Source organism: Corythoichthys intestinalis, chromosome 3 (genome assembly GCF_030265065.1).
Source record: "Corythoichthys intestinalis isolate RoL2023-P3 chromosome 3, ASM3026506v1, whole genome shotgun sequence".
NCBI lineage: Eukaryota > Metazoa > Chordata > Actinopteri > Syngnathiformes > Syngnathidae > Corythoichthys > Corythoichthys intestinalis.
The window spans coordinates 61152065-61174081 of NC_080397.1; the positions used below are offsets into that span (position 1 = coordinate 61152065).

The 22017-nt window shown below is 38.1% G+C and overlaps 1 protein-coding gene across 4 annotated transcripts in view; it reads right to left on the minus strand.

Moving 5' to 3' along the window:
• ebf2 (EBF transcription factor 2) overlaps window positions 1–22017 on the minus strand; it is a 107454-nt gene that overhangs the window by 69399 nt on the left and 16038 nt on the right. For 2 of the 4 annotated variants that reach the window (XM_057832241.1, XM_057832239.1), the window contains exons 3-6: window positions 21133–21190; window positions 13008–13063; window positions 10283–10356; window positions 5383–5451 (exon numbers count right to left, since the gene is read on the minus strand). In XM_057832241.1, coding sequence (XP_057688224.1) covers window positions 5383–5451; window positions 10283–10356; window positions 13008–13063; window positions 21133–21190 — 257 coding nt within the window. Of the gene's footprint in view, window positions 1–5382; window positions 5452–10282; window positions 10357–13007; window positions 13064–21132; window positions 21197–22017 lie in introns of all 4 variants that reach the window. The other 2 variants (XM_057832240.1, XM_057832238.1) reach the window with 1 other exon arrangement.

Here is a 22017-nt window from a genome sequence, read left to right on the forward strand (position 1 = left end):
GCGCCCAGTTATGAAACATACACATGCTTCTCATATGAAGATTAATGTATGTTTGGAGGATATTCAGGTGCAACCAGTCCTGAGTAGCTGGAGAGCTGAACAGACATCCATGAAAATACGGCACTCACTGGAAACTTAGTTAGGCACACCTGCTAGGGTGACCATATTTTGATTTCTAAAAAAGAGGACACTCAGCCCGGCCTCAAGATACTTGAATTTTACTCGAAGTTCACTCAAAAATGCCTATATCACTTCAATATATTTAAAGTGTGCCCCCTCACTCTGGATGAAAAAATGCAGTTTGAAAAAAAATAAATAATGACTTTAAAAAAAATTTGTACACACATATATATATAAATATATATATATATTATATTAGGGCTGTCAAAATTATCGCGTTAACACGCGGTAATTATTTTTTTTAATTAATCACGTTAAAATATTTGACGCAATTAACGCACATGTCCCGCTCGGAAAGTATTCTGCCTTTTGGTAAGTTTTACAGCAAGACATTTTGTGCTGTCCAACAGCGAACTCTTGTGGTCGCTTTGCGACATGGTTTATTGTTTTCTTTCCAGTTCATTATGGCTGCACGACGTCTCGGGCTGATAATGTTGTGCTTATATGATCCTTGGACAAGATTTGTCCGTAAGTATGGTGGTTGTAAAGAATGTACATATTATGTTAGTAAGCGAAATGTTATATTTTTTGTATGAGACGCTTTTTGTTTATGTTTAGTGAACCTGTTTAGCGTGCTAAGCTAACGTTGTTGCTAATGCAATGCTTGTGTACTTTTTTTTTTGTAGTTTTACGACGGTCTAAAGAGGACAATGGTTTAAGGCCGTTTTATTAGTAAATCAGATGAAAAAGGAAGAAGTCTAATTATTAAGGCGTCGTTCACTAGCTGTCTAGCTTTGGAAAAAGTAGACACTTCGGAGTGAGGACAACATAGACAGATTTAAATGACAATAGAGTGAAATTTCCCACTACAGTCCTTTTGTACCGTAAGTTGAATGTATATATCCATCTTGTGTCTTATCTTTCCATTCCAACAATTTATTTTACAGAATGTATATATAATTTACAGAAAAATATGGCATATTCTATAGATGGTTTGAATTGCGATTAATTACGATTAATTTTTAAGCTGTAATTAACTCGATTAAAAATTTTAATCGTTTGACAACCCTAATATATATATATATATATATATAATGCAGACCCATAGAAATGTAGTCCAGTCAATACACATACACACAGTAGGCTATGTGCCAACTAAACATTTTTATAAATTACTATCACGACAATTGTCCTTGACAAATTGTTATTCCCATTCAATTGATGTTCTCATTCAATGTTCTAGATTGCACACAAACAAAAACCGAAATGAACTGACAAACTATTCAATCAGCATGTTTCCAAATGTAGCAGTTCAAAACTACGTTTCCCATAATGCCTAGCGCGGTTTAGCTTACTGATGGCTAGCTGAGGCAAAAATCAAACTTTGCTATAAAAGTTTACAATCATCGGCGGCGCGCCAATGCGACACCAAACGGGATTTTACAGTCAAAGCTCGGACAGAAGTCAACAGTTGCCATTATATACGTATTTATCATAAAAATAAAATAAAAAAACAGCCATTGTGGCGAAATCGTCAACCCAGTAGATAGCGGTAATGCCTCATGATAGGGGTAAACTGCCAACAAAAACAAGAAGAACTAATACTTCCCTCCATTCTCGTAGGAGCCATGTCAACTGCTGCCACCCAGCGGTCAGAGGGATTCTCTTCAAATTGGTCCCGTGAAAAATCATTAAAAAATCATAAAAACCGGACATTTTTATGAATTTATAAAACCCGCCCGGACCACGAGGACACTACGTGAAAGTAGGACTTGTCCGGGCAAAAGAGGACGTTTGGTCACCCTAACACCTGCACCATCTTTGAATGATATGCAACACAAACGCAGTATCAATAGGTTACAGTTTGGATTCACGCTGTAAAGAAAAGTACTTAACAGCACAGGCTTAACTCTGTTTTTTAGTCTTAAAAAGCTTTTTGAAGCTTCTTATGAAAGATTTTTTTTCTGCCCAAGTGCAAATGCAGCATATTGTAAGATGAGTTCACTGTCACCATAGGCGGATCTACTATTCAGGCAAAGTAGCCGATCGCCTTAGGCCCCCAACCAGCTGCCCTTGCCCCAACGAGCAAGGGCTTGGGCCACCGGAGCCAGCAGAACCCCCAACTATTCGTCATGTATAATGATGTCAGCATACCAAACAAACAAATAACAAAACAAAAAAGAAAGCCATTTGAATCCTGCATTTATATTATCTCTCCCCCCCCACACACGCACTACAATGGACTGTTCCACGACGACGGACTGAGTATCAGTCGCTTAGCTTCATTTAGCGCAGTTTAGCTTGGCTTAGCTCTGTTTAGCATTGCTTCGTTCTGCTTAGCTGTTCATTAGCCTCACTTAGCTCTCCCGCGTTTTTCATGCCACTAAGCTCGCTATTTTTACAGGATACTTGCTACTTTGCACGTCGGCTATCGTTTATTTCGAACACATGAGCGAACGTGCTCTCCATGACAGCCATAGTGCAGTGAGCAAGAGAAAAGTTGAGAACAGGCCGCTAATGCCTCTTAACTTTCTTCTTCTTCACACCAAACATAAAATATATGACAGCACACCCTGTGGCGAAACAATGCAGTACAGTTCCAATCAGTCATGCAATAACACTCAACAGCTGGTTAAGAGCATTTGCTAACGAAAAAAAAATGAAATCTATTAGTGACACCACAAGCAATGACGAAGAATGTTTTTTTTACGGAGTGTAAAGCTTTCGGTTAGCGGTTTAGAGAACGTACCTCCGGTGAACATTTCAAATTAAATGTTTGTCATATAAATAACGATTTCTGGAGTTAATCCCACATACCTCCGAATTAATATTATAATATGTAGAGTAAATACTACAGAATACAGATTCTACACTGACAATAGCTTTCAAATGACACTCTTTATGACAAATATGATTGGCAATGAATAATTATTATTATAATAATTATTATATTAATTATTATACTACTAATATATATATTAGTATACTTAATGCTAGAATTTTGTGTAGTTTGTACGCTATCGGCTACTGTCAGGTATTATTGGAGCCACCTGGCATCGCGTTTGCAACGGCGTCACAACTCCCTTGCCTCCTCCCCACTCCTGCTCCGCTCTCTCGTCTCTGTGAGTCCATCTCTCTCAGACTTTTCTCATGTCATTCAACCAACATTGTAACACATAGTAACGCACACCTTTCCCGCCTCAGTAACGGTAACGGCGTTGCCAAGATGAGAAAAGTAATTAATTAGATTACTCACTACTGAAAAAAATACCGCCATTAGTAACGCCGTTATATTCTAACACCGTTATTAACAACACTGGCTGCATCTGGCTCGCAGACAAATCTTTAATTATTAAAAAAAGTTGCAATATACTCCTTTGTGAAACTCGTTCGCAACCCAAAGACTACCTGTATGGACCCCAATCACATGACGTCACAACTCCGCCCCCCTGACTGGAGCCGCCATATTGTCCGTCAGCTCGTCGTGTTTACACATTACCGCTACGTACATGCCTCCTATTGCGGCGTGTTTTTCTGCTCGATAACATTAATAATCAAAATGGTGAAGGCGAGTGTGGCGGTTGGACTTGAAGTTCTACCGTATTCCGAGAGACCCAAAGAGGAGAGCGAGATGGACTGCTGCAATTCGACGAGAAAACTGGGCACGAAACGATCACCACAGACTATGTAATAGTCATTTTATACCTGGTACGATGCATTTAATATATATTTAGAGGGTTTTGGGCTGACAACTACAATTAAGATCATTGCTAGGCTAATCGCCGACAACATACCGTTTCAAATTCAAGATGTTTATTTCTTCCGCCATCATTATTTTTTGAATAATATTCAGCTGGTACCAAGTGAAAGCAGCTGGCCTCGTCTACGTATCATCAGTTAAACAGGGGTGTCCAAACTTTTTGCAAGGGGGGCCAGATTGGGTGTGGTAAAAATGTGGGGGGCTACCTTGGCTGATTTACGTAGAACAATATATTTCAACAAATTTTAGCAAAGCCCTTCTGTGTGTCACATTTGCTTTATTATTATTATTGTTAATTCATAATTTCAACAATCTCGCCTTTGTGGCGTTCTCTTTCGACACTCGGGCTCTTGCGGAATACTGCTGCTGGGAAATTAAACTAGCTTCAAGTTGCTTTAATTTCTCGCTGCGTATCTTCCCTGTCATGTTGTTGTACATGTCAGTGTGTCTTGTTTGGTAATATCGCGTCACATCGAACTCTTTGAAAACAGCGACTGTCTCTTTGCAAGTGAGGCAGACACAGTTGTTGCGTATTTTATTGAAGAAATAGTCCAATATCCACCTATCCTTGAAGCGTCGGCCATCGCAGTCAACTATTTTTTTTTATTGATTGTCGCCATTTTAGAAAATTGGAAGTAAAGGGTCACACGGGGTTATGTTGCTTAGAGTGCTGCTCTTAAAGTTTTTCCAAAGTTTCGTGAGAATAGGCTGATTTTGTGCGGACAAGATAGTTGTAGATATCAGGGTAGCAGATGTCAGGCAGAGACGGCGAAGACAGCTGGTCAAAAAATATCGATTTAGGCATCAAATATGGATCTGGCGAATGGATCGACCGAAGCTTTTCCACATAACGCCTTTTATGCAACGCATCCAATGAGTTTACAGCGTCTGAAAGCATCGGGGCTTCCATGAATTGCACGATAAATTGAGACCATTGAGAATACGGACACACAATGACGGACAATATGGCAGCACAATACAGCGACACGTCATTGTGTGACGTTGGTGATTGGGGTCTATATAAGTACAGTACGTCCGAGGGAATAGATGCGTATACATCTTGAGAATATACCATCTAAATATATCTAAATATATCTAAAAATACTGGAGGAGTAGCAATTTTCGGAAGCATCCGATGAAGAAGAAGAACAACAACAAAGTAAGCAAGAACATGAGACACCCAGAAGGTCTAAAAATGCCAGGCAATTGTTTGACATTGTTTGTGTTTTCGACAATTTTCTTCTTGAAATATTTCAGATATTTGAATGAAACCCATTCCAAAAGATGACGATATTGATCGGTTTTCCGCTTTGATTGGATCGTTACTTAACCAATCAATGTATCGATCCAGATCGATTCGTCGTTACACCCCTAATTTATATGCATGTGTGAGTGTGTGTATATACAAAGTACAAGTACAGCATTCACAGCAAAGCATAACATCTCCCAAAGTGAGATTATTTATCGTTATGTGCTTTGTGTACTATATTGGAGTTCCTTACCTGTCAATGATGACTGGGTCAGAGGGCGTCTCATTTCGGTTACCGCAACTCTTCTTCTCACAACAGCGGCTGAGTGGGCAATTAAAGGGACAGAAAAGACAACAAGAGGGAAAAGTCAGCCAGGAAAATAAGCAATTTAAACGGGAGGAGCTGTCATTTGTCCGCAGGCCCAGACTCCGCAGTCCGGCAACATCCAGCAGCACACAAAAGAGGCGTGAGAGGGGAGGGGAGGAGGGGACAAAAGAATAGAGGAGGAAGAAAAGGTACAACAACACACCCTACAAACAGTGAGAGACCATTCAAAAGTGAAAAGGCAGCCAGCCAATCTGTCACATTGATTCCAAAATCAAATTCAACCCCCACGCGCACACTCACCACCATTCGTCAGCAGTCCTGTCCGAGGAGCCTGCTGGTCACCCCCCCTTCTCCGCTCCCGAGTCCCCTTCACTGCATAACAAAAGTGCCCCCACCCCTTACCATCTGCCACCCCTACACCTCGCCTCAACCCTCTCGTGTCCCAGCTTGGCCCTGCCCTGCCCCCCTCCGCCCCCCTGTCAGACGGCCTCACTCCCCAGCTGTGACGCTTGCCCTCTGCCTCTTCGGCTCTGTTATTAGCCAGCTGTGAGTCACATTCGGGCATCTGCTGGCTACACAATGGCAGAGCCCGCCGCATCTCAGCCCCCCCCATCCTTTCCCTGCTGCTGCCCTCCAACTACAGGGTCACTGGCCCACTCATCTCTCTTCTTCCTCTTCCTGTGTGTTTACCCATTTACCCTTACAAACCACACTGTTATTACATCATGATGATCTTCATACGGGGCCTCCAAAATGGACCCTCCTAATACAGCTACAAGTGCGGTGTCACTCGAAAGTTCAAACGCGCTGTCTCAGCTCATTCCCCGAGTGTCGGTTTGACGAAAGAATTGTAATAACAGCCCACTTCTGTTTCCGTCAGCTGTCGCCTCTGAGCGCAACTACAGTACAGTGCGCCGACTGGCAACATGCTGCTTGACTCACTGGCTGTCACTGACGGTGATAGACGAACCAGACTTGCTCTAAAAATGAACTGATTTTACGGTGACCACAGAGTCTATTTGGCAGATGACCACTGACAACACTGAAAACAAGGAAACAGATTAACAAACTTCCAACTGTTGACATCCAATCCATTTGAATAATTATTTGGATGATATAGAAATCTGTTTCGGCAGGTTTAGACTACGTCTACAGTTCCTGACAAAAGTTTTGTCGCTTATCCATTTTGTAGAAACATTTGCTAATAACCTGACTTTTAATTATTCAATTGGTTTCAGAAATGGCTCTTACGAAAGCTAAGGCCCTCCCAAATGATGTTGAATGTACAAAAATATATTTGTTTCACTGAAAAAAGATTTATCATTTAATGAAACCATAAAGGTCAAATTTTGGCAAGACAAAAGTTTTGTCACCTACAGAAAGTAGTGTGAAAATTGAACAAAAAATTTTGCTTCAAACACAAAAATATGTTACATAACATAAGCGAATTAAGTAGTGGTGCTGTGAGATCCAAATTTAACATTTTGTATGACTTCCATGGGCTTGAAGGACTGCATCCATGCAGTCCGGCAATGATTCATACAATCTATTGATGAAGTCATCAGGAACATCAAAGAAAGCAGTCTTGCATGCCTCCAGAGTTCATCAACAGTCTTGGGTTTCGTCTTCCATGCTTCCTCTTTCATCCTACCCCAGACATGCTCAATGATGTTCATGTATAGTGACTGGGCTGGCCAGTCCTGGAGGATCTTGATCTTTTTCCACTGCAGCAGAGCTCCACGAGACCTGGTCACATGGAGTCCCTGTGTCAACCAAAACAGTCTGACGAATTCTGTCTAGAAATGGCCTCCATGGTCGAATCAGTGCCCGGAAACCAGCATTAAACAAAAGACAATTAAAAAACAGTGTGGCATTTGCCAAGCGCACAGCCTGTCAAAAGGATGGACGCTGGAAAAGTGGCAAAAGCTGAATTTTTCAGATGAATCTTCCATTGAATTACACCGCAGTCGCCGCAAATATTGCAGGGGACCTACTGGAGCCCACATGTAACCGAGATTCACTCAGAAAACAGTGAAGTTTGGTGGTGGCAAAATCATGGTCTGGGGTTACATCCAGTATGGGGGTGTGCGAGAGATCTGCAGGGTGGAAGGCAACATAAATAGTCTGAAATATCAACAAATCTTAGCTACCTCTTACATTCCTAACCATAAAAAGGGACAAATTCTGCAGCAGGGTGGTGCTCTATCGCATACATCAATCTCTACCTCAAAGTTCCTCAAGGCAAAGAAGATCAAGATCATCCAGGACTGGCCAGCGGAGTCACCAGACATGAACAGGATGAAAGAGGAAGCATGGAAGATGAAACCCAAGAATGTTGATGAACTCTGGAAGGCATTCAAGACTGCTTTCTTTGATGTTCCTGATGACTTCATCAATAAATTGTATGAATCCTTGCCGAAGCCCATGGAAGTCAAACAAAATATTAAATTTGGATCTCACAGCACCACTACTTAAATCGCTTATGTTATGTAACATATTTTTATATTTGAAGTACATTTTTTGTTCAATTTTCACACTACTTTCTGTAAGCGACAAAACTTTAGTCTTGCCAAAATTTGACACTTATGTCTTCATTAAATGATAAATCTTTTTTCATTGAAACAAATATATTTTTGTACATTCAACATCATTTGGGAGGTTCTTAGCTTTCATATGAGCCATTTCTGAAACCAGCTGAATAAATAAAAGTCAAGTTATTAGCAATTGTTTCTACAAAATGGATAAGCAACAAGACTTTTGTCAGGGACTGTACATTAGGATAGATCATTTTGCCAACTATTTTTATACCTGTCCGCATTATGTTTAAGGTGCGTTTAAGGCCCCCCGCTTCTGTAAGGCATTTGCGTAAACCTTCTAGACCAGGGGTCGTGAGCAATTGTGATCACTGTTTTTTTTTTTTCTGCAAATGCAGTTGAACGCATCACGCGGAAGAGAGAGTGAAGGGAGGGCTCGCTCGGCTTTTACGAGCAGTCGCCGAGTTGTGTTTGAAATAAATCTTTAGAAAACAACAATGAAAGCCTGACATCGTTACTTTGGATGTTACAATCGTTGCTCAGCTACGCACTCACCACTTGGAAAATAACAAATAGAAACATATGGTGTGGCGCTTCGTATACAGTGCTGGCCAAAGTATTGGCACCCTTGCAAATTTTGTCAGATAATCCTCAATTTCTCCCAGAAAATGATTGCAATTACAATTGCTTTGGTAGCAATAGCTTCATTTATTTTGCTTGCAATAAAAAAAAAAACACAAAAAAGAATTGAAAAAAAATTAAATCATTATCATTTTAGACCCAACTCCAAAAATGGGCCGGGTAAAAGTATTGGCACCCTTTGAAAAATCATGTGATGCTTCTCAATTTTGTTTAATTAACAGAACCTGTTACTTACCTGTGGCACATAACAGTTGGTGGCAATAACTCAATCACACGTGCAGCCAGTCAAAATGGATGAAAGTTGACTCAACCTCTGTCCTGTGTCCTTGTGTGTACCACATTGAGCACGGAGAAAAGAAAGAAGGCCAAAGAACTGTCTAAGGACTTGAGAAGCAAAATTGTGAGGAAGCATGGGCAATCTCAAGCCAACAGGCCAATCTCCAAAGACCTGAATGTTCCTGTGTCTACCATGCGCAGTGTCATCAAGAAGTGTAAAGCCCACGGTACGGTGGCTAACCTCCCTAGATGTGGACAGAAAAGAAAAATTGACGAGAGATTTCAATGAAAGATTGTGCGGATGGTGGATAAAGAACCTCAACTAACATCCAAACAACTTCAAGCTGTCCTGCAGAGTGAGGGTACAACAATGTCAACCCGTACTATCCGTCGGCGTCTGAATGAAAAGAGACTCTATGATAGTATACCCAGGAAGACCCCACTTCTGAACCAGAGACATAAAAAAGCCAGGCTGGAGTTTGCCAAAACTTACCCTAGAAAACCAATAATGTTTTGGAAGAAGGTTATCTTGTGAGATGAGACAAAGTAGAGCTTTTTGGGAAAAGACATCAACATAGAGTTTACAAGGGGAAAAAACGAGGCCTTCAAAGAAAAGAGCACGGTCCCCACAGTCAAACATGGCTGAGGTTCCCAGATGTTTTGGGGTTGCTTTGCTGCTTCTGGCACTGGACTGCTTGACCGTGTGCATGGCATAATGAAGTCTGAAGACTACCAACAAATTTTGCCGCATAATTTAGGGCCCAGTTTGAGAAAGCTGGGTCTCCCTCAGAGGTCACGGGTCTTCCAGCTTGGCAATGACCCAAAACACTTTAAAAAAAACACTAGAAAATGGTTTGAGAGAAAGCACTGAAAAGTGGCTAGACCTGACTCCCATAGAACACCTGTGGAGAGATCTGAAAATGGCACCCTTCAAATCTCAGAGACCTGGAGCTGTTGGCCAAAGAAGAATGGTCTAAAATTCCAGCAGAGCATTGCAAGAAACTCATTGATGGATACCGGAAGTGGTTGTTCGCAGTGATTTTGTCTAATGTTTGCGATACAAAGTATTAGGCTGAGGGTGCCAATATTTTTGTCAGGTCCATTTTTGAAGTTTTGTGCAAAATGATAGTGATTTAATTTTTTTCCATTCTCTTTTGTGTTTTTTCATTGCAAGCAAAATAAATAAAGATATCACTACCAAAGCATTTTTAATTGCAATTATTTTCTGGGAGAAATAAAGCATTATTTGACAGAATTGCAGGGGTGCCAATACGTTTGGCCAGCAGTGTATGTCAGAACTATAACTACAAAAGTTGTGTTGCTGAGTGTTATTATTGTAATGTATAATGTTTAATGTAGCATATAGCACCCACCTGCACATGACCTCATGTGTGAGTAGAACTCTGCACATTTCTGGATTCTTGTTTTGGCCCTCATACGATATTGGCTGTGAATAGGGCCAAAGGCACATTGTATGTCATTTTCATGTTTATTCATATCAGCCGTGGTCCCTTAAAACAGTGCTTCTCAATGTTTTGTGTTACAACCCCCCCAGGAAGAAATAAATGTTTCGCTCGCCCCCCCCCCCCCCCCCCAACTTTCTGCCGCTACTGTAAATAGTAGCATTCGTCTATAAAATGATTATAGGCTCACCTGTGCATAACATTTATTCCTTGTTACACATTAAAGAAAAAAATAGATCAACTTTCAATAAAGTATAACTTTATTTAACATTATTTTTGTTTGTAACAGCAAAAAGTGCATCAATTTGTCTGACTATTTTTGTTTGTAACAGAAAAAAAGTTCATCAATTTGCCTGACTAAAAAAAAAAAAAAAAAATACACTCAAGGCACATTTTTGGACTATTTGATACTGAAAAATAAAATGTAATAAAATCAATAAATGATGATAAAATCAAATTGATTAGCAACATTAACTCAGAGCACAATATGCTAAACAAAAATTAACAAAACAAGTGTCAGTGTACAGGGCCCCTGGAGGGACAATGACAAAAATAAAATAAATTTAAGCAATCTGATGTGCACCAGATTGTTTATACTGCACACCAGAAACAATCTTGTAAACATTAGCATTATATAGCTTTTAAGCTAGCGGACTTTTGCCATGCAATTGCAACAATTGGCGAACTTTCATCGCAAACGTCCGCTAGTTCAAATGCTATAGGCCTATAATGCTAATGTTTACAACAATTGTCTAACTTGCAAAGCAAAAGTCCGCTAGCTTAAATGCTATACAATTCTAATGTTTACCAGATTTATTTAGTTTACCAGTGTCTGGTGCGCACAAGATTGCTTAGATTTAGTTTATTTTAGGGCTGTCAAACGATTACAATTTTTAATCGAGTTAATCACAGCTTAAAAATTAATTAATCGTAATTAATCACAATTCAAGCCATCTGTAAAATATGCCATATTTTTCTGTAAATTATTGTTGGAATGGAAAGATAAGACACAAGACGGATATATACATTCAACATACTAAACATAAGTATTTATTTTTTTATAACAATAAATCAACAAGATGGCATTAACATTAACATTCGGTTAAAGCGATCCATTGATAGACAGACTTGTAGTTCTTAAAAGATAAATGATAGTACAAGTTATAGAAATTTTATATTAAAAGCCCTAGTAATGTTTTCGTTTTAATAAAATTTGTAAAGTTTTCAAACAAAAAATAAACTAGTAACTCAGCATTGTTGATGCGCACAAGATTGCTTGAATTTAGTTTATTTTAGGGCTGTCAAACGATTAAAATTTTTAATCGAGTTAATCACAGCTTAAAAATTAATTAATCGTTATTAATCGCAATTCAAACCATCTCTAAAATATGCCATATTTTTCTATAAATTATTGTTGGAATGGAAAGATAAGACACAAGACAGTTATATACATTCAACATACTGTACATAAGTACTGTATTTGTTTATTATAACAATAAATCAACAAGATGGCATTAACATTAACATTCTGTTAATGCAATCCATTGATAGAAAGACGTGTAGTTCTTAAAAGATAAATGTTAGTACAAGTTATAGAAATTTTATATTAAAAGCCCTAGTAATGTTTTCGTTTCGATCAAATTTGTAAAATTTTCAATCAAAAAATAAACTACTAGCTCGCCATTGTTGATGTCAATAATTACATTTCATTATGTTGCTTAAACCCATAAAATCAGTCGCACCAAAGCGCCAGGAGAGGGAGACAAAAAACACAAGTAACAAGTGGATATGACACTGTTCTGTCATTTTAATCTGTTTGAGTGGGGCATGGGCGTTAACTGCGTCAAGCATTTTAACGTGATTAATTTTAAAAAATTAATTACCGCCCGTTAACGCGATAATTTTGACAGCCCTAGTTTATTTTCTTTCGATGTCCCTTTAGGGGCTACGTATCATTAGACTGAGGGACAGTTTTTATTTTTTGCAGTATCGTCCAGCAAGCCCGAGACCATGTCTAATGCTGCAGGCAAAATCAGCTCCTAAATTCTGCTATGGTAAGTTTTTTTTTGTTTGTTTGTTTGTTTTTCTTTAGACTGACCTCCTTAGTATGCCACCTTGTATGATGCTAACAGTGCTCACTAGTTTGCTGATGTAGCACTCACAAAGTGGGACGAATGTTGGCAATATTCAGCATGTTTTCGCTGAAAAAAGTTCAAGCGGCTTATCAATGGGATTGGGGTCTAATGTCTTTAATAGATGTCTTCATTGATTTCGCTTCACGCTGTCACCTGCCAACATTTTTGGACACAGTAAACAACGGTCTTTCCTCGTCTCCCACTGTATTAAAAGTGAAGCTAAACGCAACGTACACTTTATCATATTTCCTCGTCTTGGCTATCAAGAGACTTCATATTTCCTGCTCTTTGCTCTGTGCTCTTGTTTAATGCAAAAAATTCTGCGCAAACTCTGAAAATGAAAGCACCACTGCCACCCACTGAGTGGATGTTCTAGTACACATTATTCTAGTACAGCAAAATGGTATGTTACACGACGTCACGGCATGGCTTTGTGGCCCACTATTTGAGAAGTACTGCTTTAAAAGTTGAATTTCATCAGGTAAGCACAGCACACTTACCTGTTTTGTGACCGAGTCAATAAGTCGTGCGTAAAGATCTTGCTCTGTACGGACCCCTGCACAAAAACAACAGATGCTCATTTTGATAAGTTGGCAACACAGACCTCTTTTGCAAAAATAAATATTTTATTACAATTATATACGAGTTCCCTTCCTAGCTGGCGATTTAACCCAAATTTCCACGTAAATGGTAATGAACACTTTAAGTACCCCTACTAAATAACTACCCAAAAAGTCCAAAAGTATTGTATTTTGTTTAATGATGGAGGATACATTGCCCTCTGGTGGCAGCGTAGGGTCTGGCTGTACTGTCGCCTTGTATGACTGAGAAGCAGACTCAGACGTCTGACATGAATAAAGGATTGCTGCCATAGGCGGAGTTTGACTTTTGGGGCAGGGGGGGCACAACATGTTGATGACCCCAAAACGCAGTGTCAGCAATAAAATTAACTTACGAGAATATTTAAAACAATAAGTTGACAATGAACGTTTTTTGTTTCCCATCATTCTTGAGGGGAATTCTAAGTCAAACTGCTTAGGCAATACTTTTCGCCAAGATCATCATCCATTGAATTTGGTACGCCCGCCGGTGTCGTGCCAATGTAGTTACTTCAGTCAAAAATTGTATCCCCTGGGCAGAGCCATATGGAGGTAGAGTTGTGTGTTTATTATTCAATCAAATAAAAGTTGCTTCAAAAAAAAAAAGTTGCTTCAATCAAAATATATATTTTCAACCAAAAAAAAGTCGCTTCAATAAAAAAAATGTGTTTAAATGCTAAATTAAATTTGAAACTCCAAACACAAAACAATGCATGTGAAAGCTATTTTTCTTTTCTTTTTCTTTTTTTTTGGGGGGGGGGCTTGTTTTGATTGAAGCAACTTTTTGATTGATTTGTGTTTGGGCCACATTTTGGCTTGGTCATTTTTTCTATTTATTATTCAATCAAAAAAATAAGTTGATTGAAAGAAAAAAAGATTTTCAAAAAAGAAAAATCACTTCAATCAAAAAAAAAAAAAAAAATTCAATCATAGAAAAAAGTTTTTGAATGCGAAAAAATATTTGCGATTGAAACATTTACATATGGACTCTTAATTTTTCAGTGAGAAAGTTTTCTTCGATTGAAGCAATCCTTTTTGTGTTTGGGCCATTTTATGATTAGGACATTTGTGTCTAAATCATTCAATCCCAAAAAAAGTTATAATATATTGTCAATTAAAGAAAAAAAATATTTATATATTTTTTTCTCTAATATATTATATGCAAAACAAATGACTGTCTAAGGTGCTCGAAAAATAATTTTGACCCATTATAAAAATGTTTTTTTGTTTAGTTCAGTCATTTTTGTTGCAGTTTTATTGCTTTATAACTTTTATATATACTGTATATAGCATGGGTGTCCAAACCTGTCGTCAAGGGCCGCTGTGGGTCCTGGTTTTTGTTCCTACCAATCGAGCACAGACAGTTTCACCAATGAAGTTTGTGCTAAAACAATCAGTACCTGACTGCAATCAACTGATTACACTTGTGAGACACCAGATTGGTGAAAGATTGTCCTCATGATGGGTTTGAACAAAAATCCGCACCCACTGCGGCCCTATGTGGAATAGTTTGGACACCACCGGTATATAGGAAAGTCAATTACATGCAATGACACTTTTTGGCCACCAGGGGAGGCCTGGCCCCCCTGGCCCCTCCTTAAAATCCGCTTATGATTGCTGCGCTCTGGTTTGGCCCACAAAAGGATGTAAGTTGTTTCAGCTAATATGTTTGTGTATGCATTTGTATTAAATTTACAGCTATAGTTTGTGGAGTTACGTGTGAGCAATTTGCTATGAGAATTGTAATTACGTTAGCATTCGTAGCATTTAAGATAGTGAACTTTTGTCAGGCAAATTAGGCTAATTTAATCTGCTAAAATCAACATATTGATTAGACTAGATGTACTTTTGAACAGTGATTGTTTTGTGTCAAGTTTTTTATTTTTAAAAAGTGGGTCTTTTTGAACATAAGTGTAGATATGTGTGTTACCGCTTTAGAAATTGTCAAAAGTGAAGGAAGTCAAAAGCTTCAAAAACCACAATTACCTTGTTTGCAATCTGTAAATCTGAATAACTGACCAAATAAGGACAGAACATGTCATATTAATAAAGTAAAGTTAACAAAAATAAGGTACTGCGAGGTCAAATAAGGTACTGTTTATGCAACTTAAAAAAAAAAAAAAAAACGACTGAAGTTAAAATGGCGGACGAGACTCCAGCGTCTTATAGTCGAAATCGCGTAAATCGAGTACGTCGTAATCTGGTGACTACTTGTTGTCAGAACAGAAGGAATTAATCTGCATCTGAGCAGCTCATTATGGCTTTACAAATTGAAATTTTTTAAATGTTTATATTTGATATCGTTCACAATACTTGTTTCATGAACAACATAGGCACTCAGTCCATTTGAAGTTGGAGTTTCAAACGGATTGGACTTCTTTTGGCATCAATGACAATCAACGCGTTAAGACAAAATAAAATGTTCAGCTTCTTTCAGTCAATCCCAAATGTAAAGAAAGAGGAATCAAACTATCTTTAGAAACATTTGGATTTTGCTCTAATAATCTATGCCCCACCAGATAATTTAAAAAATCTTTCAGTTGACCCCAAAAGTGATATACAACATCAACTCCACACTCCTTTGTACAGTACTAGGAATAGTTAGCGATAAAAGATTTATGATATTAATCTTATCCCCCACAGTCAAGCCGTCAATAGAAAAAAACAACAAAACATTGAACTCCCTCCAAGCAGCATAGAGAAATACGATTGGCATGCGCATCATATTTTCTCTCCGATGGTTTCTGAGGGGATTGAAAGTTATTTCATGTTCAATAATTATTAGTTGTCTTCTGTTTGATGACAGGATTTATAGTCGCGCTCTCACAATTTGTCAACTCACATGACATATTCCCAAGACTCGTCGAAGACTAGTAATAAGTACAGAGTGCAAACTAACAGGTGAAACAACAAAAACCAGCTCAACTGGCTTAATAGGAGTCATAAGAGTCTTGACTGTTACTCATTTAAAAGAATTTGACAGTGATTTAAAAACAATACAGAGCCCCTAAAGGGATATCGGCAGTAATAAAATAAAGTTAACATTAGCATCATATAGCAATTAACTAGCAGACTTTTGCTGTCCAAGTTTGCCAATTGTTGTAAACATTAGCATTATATAGAATTTAAGCTAACAGACTTTTGCTATGCAAGTTAGCAAATTGTTGTAACCATTAGCATTTTATAGCATTTAAACTAGCGGACTTTTGTTATGCAAGTTAGCAAATTGTTGTAATCATTAGCATTATATCACATTTAGGCTAGTGGATTTTTCTGTGCAAGTTCAGAGATTCAGATTCAGAGATTTTATTTGTCATTGACACCAGCTCTCACAAGATGACAACGCAGATTCTTGTAAACATTAGTATTATTTAGCATTTAAGCTTGCCGACTTTTGCTATGCAAGTTAGCAAATTGTTGTAAGCATTAGCATTATATAGCATTTAAGCTAGTGGATTTTTCTGTGCAAATTCAGAGATTCAGAGATTCAGATTTGGAGATTTTATTTGTCATTGACACCAGCTCTCACAAGATGACAACGCAAATTGTTGTAAACATTAGTATTATTTAGCATTTAAGCTTGCGGACTTTTGCGATGCAAGTTAGCAAATTGTTGTAAGCGTTAGCATTATATAGCATTTAAGCTAGTGGATTTTTGCTATACAAGTTAGCCAATTGTTGTAAACAATAGCATTATATAGCATTTCTTATTTTGCTATGCAAGTTAGCCAATTGTTGTAAACATTAGCATTATTTGGCATAGGCCTATGCACTAGCAGACTTTTGCTATGCAAGTTAGCCAATTGTTGTAAATATTAGCATTATGTAGCATTTAAACTAGCAGACTTTTGCTATGCAAATTAGCCAATTATTGTAAACATTAGCATTATGTAGCATTTAAACTAGCAGACTTTTGCTATCCAAGTTAGCCAATTGTTGTAAACATTAGTATTATTTAGAATTTAAGACAACAGACTTTTGCTATGCAAGTTAGCCAATTGTTGTAAATATTAGTATTATATAACATTTAAGCTAGCGGATGTTTGCTATGCAAGTTAGCCAATTGTTGTAAACAATGGCATTATATAGCATTTAAGCTAACGGACCTTTGCTTTGCAAGTCAGCCAATTGTTGTAAACATTATCATTAAATAGCATTTAAGGTAGCGGAGATTTGCAATGCATGTTAGCCAATTGTTGTAAACATTAGCATTATATAGAATTTAAGATAACAGACTTTTACTATGCAAGTTAGCCAATTGTTGTAAACATTAGTATTATATAACATTTAAGATAGCGGATTTTTGCTATGCAAGTTAGCCAATTATTGTAAACATTAGTATTATAAAACATTTAAGCGAGCGGACATTTGCTATGCAAGTTAGCCAATTGCAACAATGTAACAATTGGCTAACTTGCATAGCAAAGTCCGCTCGCTTAATTGCTCTATAATGCTAATGTTTACCAAATAAGTTTCTGGTGCGCACTAGAGACAATCTGATGCGCACCAAATTGTTTCTGGTGCGTACCAGATTGCTTAAATGTATTTTATTTCTGTTGATGTCCCTTTGGGGGCCCCGTTAAAAAATAAATAAAGGAAAAAAAGATGTGTATTGAACTGTTACTTTGGGAAAGTTTTTTTTTTTTTTTCCCCGAAATATATTTAAGCAGTTTATTGCTTCTTTAAATGTGTTCTCATCATCAAAGTCTCTATTGAGATTCCTTTGATATCAAATGGGGGAAGGGCATGAAGAGGAAGTGCTTTTCGTGTAGGGGCGTGTGCAGTCCTGTGTGTATGTGTGTGTATGATGTACAAGGGGGTTGCTGGAGAACATGTCTTTTATCTTCTCTCCCATGGGTGCCCCTGCGATGGCAGAGTCAGGGCAACGGTTGCTCATGGGAAGCAAATTTCCACGCGTATCCCTAATGTGATGTGGGAAACAGAATCAGGGGCTGTGGTTGGTGTTCGTTATATTGCTGATCTCTGGCTTCTGGAGTGTCTGGGATGGCAACATGTATTTCATGGCAAAGTAGAGGCTGAACTACATTATTACGGTAGTCGTTGGGCGAAGAAGCAGAAGAAGACAACTAAAGCCATTGTAGAGCTGTGATTTAACAGGTTAAATACTTCCACGTGCACGGTACTGTGATACAAAACTTCTTTTATATATATAAATATATATATATATCATTTTTATAATAATTATGACATTTACCGTGATTAAAACAACACTAGGTAACTTTTCAGTTTTGGTCGATTTCAGCGACGCCGGTGGACAAAAGCGGGAGTGTTTTGTCTTAAAGGGAACTTCAGACTTAAAGACTTCTAGGCTCTAATAAGCCGCAATTGTTCTTTTTTTACCAACATATGTTATTAGAAACACATAAAATATTGCCATTGATTTAAATTTTTTTTATAGTTTTTAGTACATCAGTACTTGACAAGTACGTAGGATTTACATAGTTGCTGTCATATTTTTGGGATCAAAGCACCGTATACTGAAACTGCGTTCCGGCCTCGAATCTTATACCGGAACGGTGTTCCGGCCCACTGTCACCTCTGCGTCGATGGCTGCCAAAGACTCACTAACTTAATTTCCTTTTATATTTTAATGTACAGTAGTATGAAAAAGTATCTTAACCTTTTGGAATTTGTCACATTTCTGCATAAAATCACCATCAAATGTGGGCTGATCTGTGTCAAAACCACACAGATAAAAAAAACAGTGTCTGCTTGAACTAAAACCACCCAAACATTTATAGGTTTTCATATTTTAATGAGGATAGCATGCAAACAATGGCTGAAGGGGGAAAAATAAGTCAGTGAACCTTCTACCTAAGGAGACCTAAAGAGCAACTGAAACCAATTTTTACCAAACACTTTAAGTCAGGTGTGTGCCCAATCACTGATGAGTGGTTTAACGCTGTGCTGCCCACTATAAAACACACACCTGGTAAGAATTGTCTAGATGAGAAGCATTGTCTGATGTGCATCATGGCTCGGTCAAAAGAGCTGTCTGAAGACCTGCGATCAAGGATTGTTGATTTGTATAAAACTGGGAAAGGATACAACACCATCTCACCTATAAAAGTCTGGATGTTCATCAATCAACAGTCAGAGAAGCTGTCTACAAATTGAGAGAGTTTGGCACTGTTTTTTCTCTCCCAAGGAGTGGCCGTCCACAAAAGATGACGCCAAGAGTTCAGCGCAGAATACTCAGAGAGGTAAAAAAGAGCTTGAGAGTGTCTGCTAAAGACTTACAGAAATCACTGGCACAGTCCAATATCTCTGTACATATAACTATATGTAAAACTATGGCCAAGAATGGTGTTCATGGGAGGACTCCACGAAGGAAGCCAATGCTGTCTAAAAAAAAAACATTATTGCTCGTTTAATGTTTGCAAAAAGGCACTTGGACACTCCACAGAGGTTTTGGCAAAATATTTTGTGGACTGATGAAACCAAAGTTGAATTGTTTGGGAGTAACACACAACGTCATGTGTGGAGGACAAATGGAACAGCTCACCAACATCAACACCTCATCCTCACCGTGAAGCATGGTGGAGGGAGCATCATGATTTGGGGCTATTTTGCTGCCTCAGGGCCTGGACAATGTGCAATCATTAATGGAAGAATGAATTCAAACGTTTTGCAGGAAAACCTGATGCCGTCTGTCAGACAGTTGAAGCTAAGAGGATAGATGCTGCAACAAGACAATGATCCAAAATACAGAAGTAAATCCACTTCAGAATGGTTTCAGAAGAACAAAATATACGTTCTGGAGTGGCCAAGTCAAAGTCCAGACTTGAACTCCATTGAGATGACCTAAAGACAGCGATTCATGCCAAACATCCCAGGAATCTGACTGAACTACAGCAGTTTTGTTGAGAAGAATGGGCCAAGATTTGTCCAGATCGATGTGCCTGACTGATCTGCGGCAACAGGAAGCGTCTGGTTAAAATTATTGCTGCCAAACGGGGGGGCCCCACAAAGTATTAAATGTGTTGGTTCACTTACTTATTTTCCCTTTTCTGTCATTGTTTGCATACTATCCTCATTAAAATATAAAAACCTATAAATGTTTGGGTGGTTTTAGTTAAAACAGGCAGTTTTTTCATCTGTGTGATTTTGACAAAGATCACATTTGATGGTGATTTTATGCATAAATATGAGAAATTCCAAAAAGTTTGGATACTTTTTCATACCACTGTAAATGTTGTTGAACTTGATCTAGCATATGCATTTTTGACCAAAAACGCCATTAAATAGTAGAATAAAACTATCATAAGTAGTTGAATGAACAGATTGTTTTCATAAGTATTATTATAGTACAATGTATGGTACTGTAACTGTAGTTTTGCACGTGTTCCATGAATGATGTCATAAACCAGTCCGGTTCGTCCTGATTTGAGAATGTGGACGTGAGTCTTGACTTACAGTAACTTTAACTAATTTTCTATTTTTGTCTTTGTTGCTCTCAATGAGGAACTGAAAGTGAAATTGTTCCAGTGCCGCTCCCCCCGCCCCTTGTCACTTTCATGGTTTGAGTTTCTGTGCCCTAGTGTGTCTTGTCATTTGATTAACATTGATTGAAAACTCAGAGAATGCTGTGTTTTATGATTCCAAATCTACCTCACTCATTGCTAGATGCACTTCTTTCACCTGTTAAAAAAAAAAAACTTCACTTTTTAACTGTTCTTTATATTCTACTGCTAATTTCTAGTCTTTGTTTTTCTTTTTTTTTTTTCCAAAATCAGACACCTCTCACAGAAATAGGTCGAACCATGACATTTTTCTAATACTATTTTCTTTCACGACAATAGTTTTTAAGCCAAATCTAGACATATGCATGATCTGTTTGGGTGTAATATTAAACTTTATTATACCTTATTGTCAAATACGTACAATTTCTACCTTTAGGGATAGAAATTGGCTCCTACTGGACCTCCATTTGTGACTGTTTCTATCACTGTTTGAACATTCCCATCTGATCAATTTTAAAAGATTTTTTTTCACTTCTTCCTACCGTTGCTGTAGAGGAGCTGGAGCTTGTAGTGAGTGCCGTTGTTGGTCTTTTCTCCCGTCTGCTCCTTGGAAACACACGCACACACCCACACGAAACAGAGCATGTAGTTAAGCACGTTAGGGATATTGACAAACACAAAGCCAATCTCTCCAAATCCCGTAGTTCCACCATCTTCAGGAACTGCGTTGAGATCACACGTCTCAACATTGTGTATGTTGTTGCCATAAGCCCAATGCTTAACCTTGGGTCACATCTCGGAGAGGCCGAGCTGCAGTGGTGGAATGTAATGGGATAAAAGTGCTTCATTATTGTACTTAAGTAGATTTTTGTGTATCAGTACTTTACTTGAGTACAAATATGAAGTGGTACTTTTACTTCACTACATTTTACAGCAGGTATCTTGTCCTTTTTTACTCCATTACTTTTCAAATTGTCGCCTGTGTTACAAATTAATAATGTCACTAACTCCATTTATGTCAGGCTCGGATCTTTTACATCCATCCAAAAGTGAGATAATTTGCCGGATGACACAAAATGACATCTGTCATAAGGATTCATTAATGCTCATGACAGTGTCATGTCATAATTTTGATGGTCTTATGACAGTCTTATGGCACCACTGTCAAATAATGTGTTACTAAATACCATAACTAGCAACTAATGAAACAACTAGAACAGCAACTGAGATAATTAGTACAGAACATCAATTTTCATTGTTATTTACATATGTAGTGCTGCAGTGCATGCTAGGAAGCATGTTGGATGACAACAGTGTTAAAAGCAGGTGGCAGCAGAGGTTAACCGTCTCCCCCAAGGGAGGAATGATGGTCAAATAAGGCTTCTTGAAGCAATGAAGCTTTGCAGCCAATTGATTTAAAGCTTTAT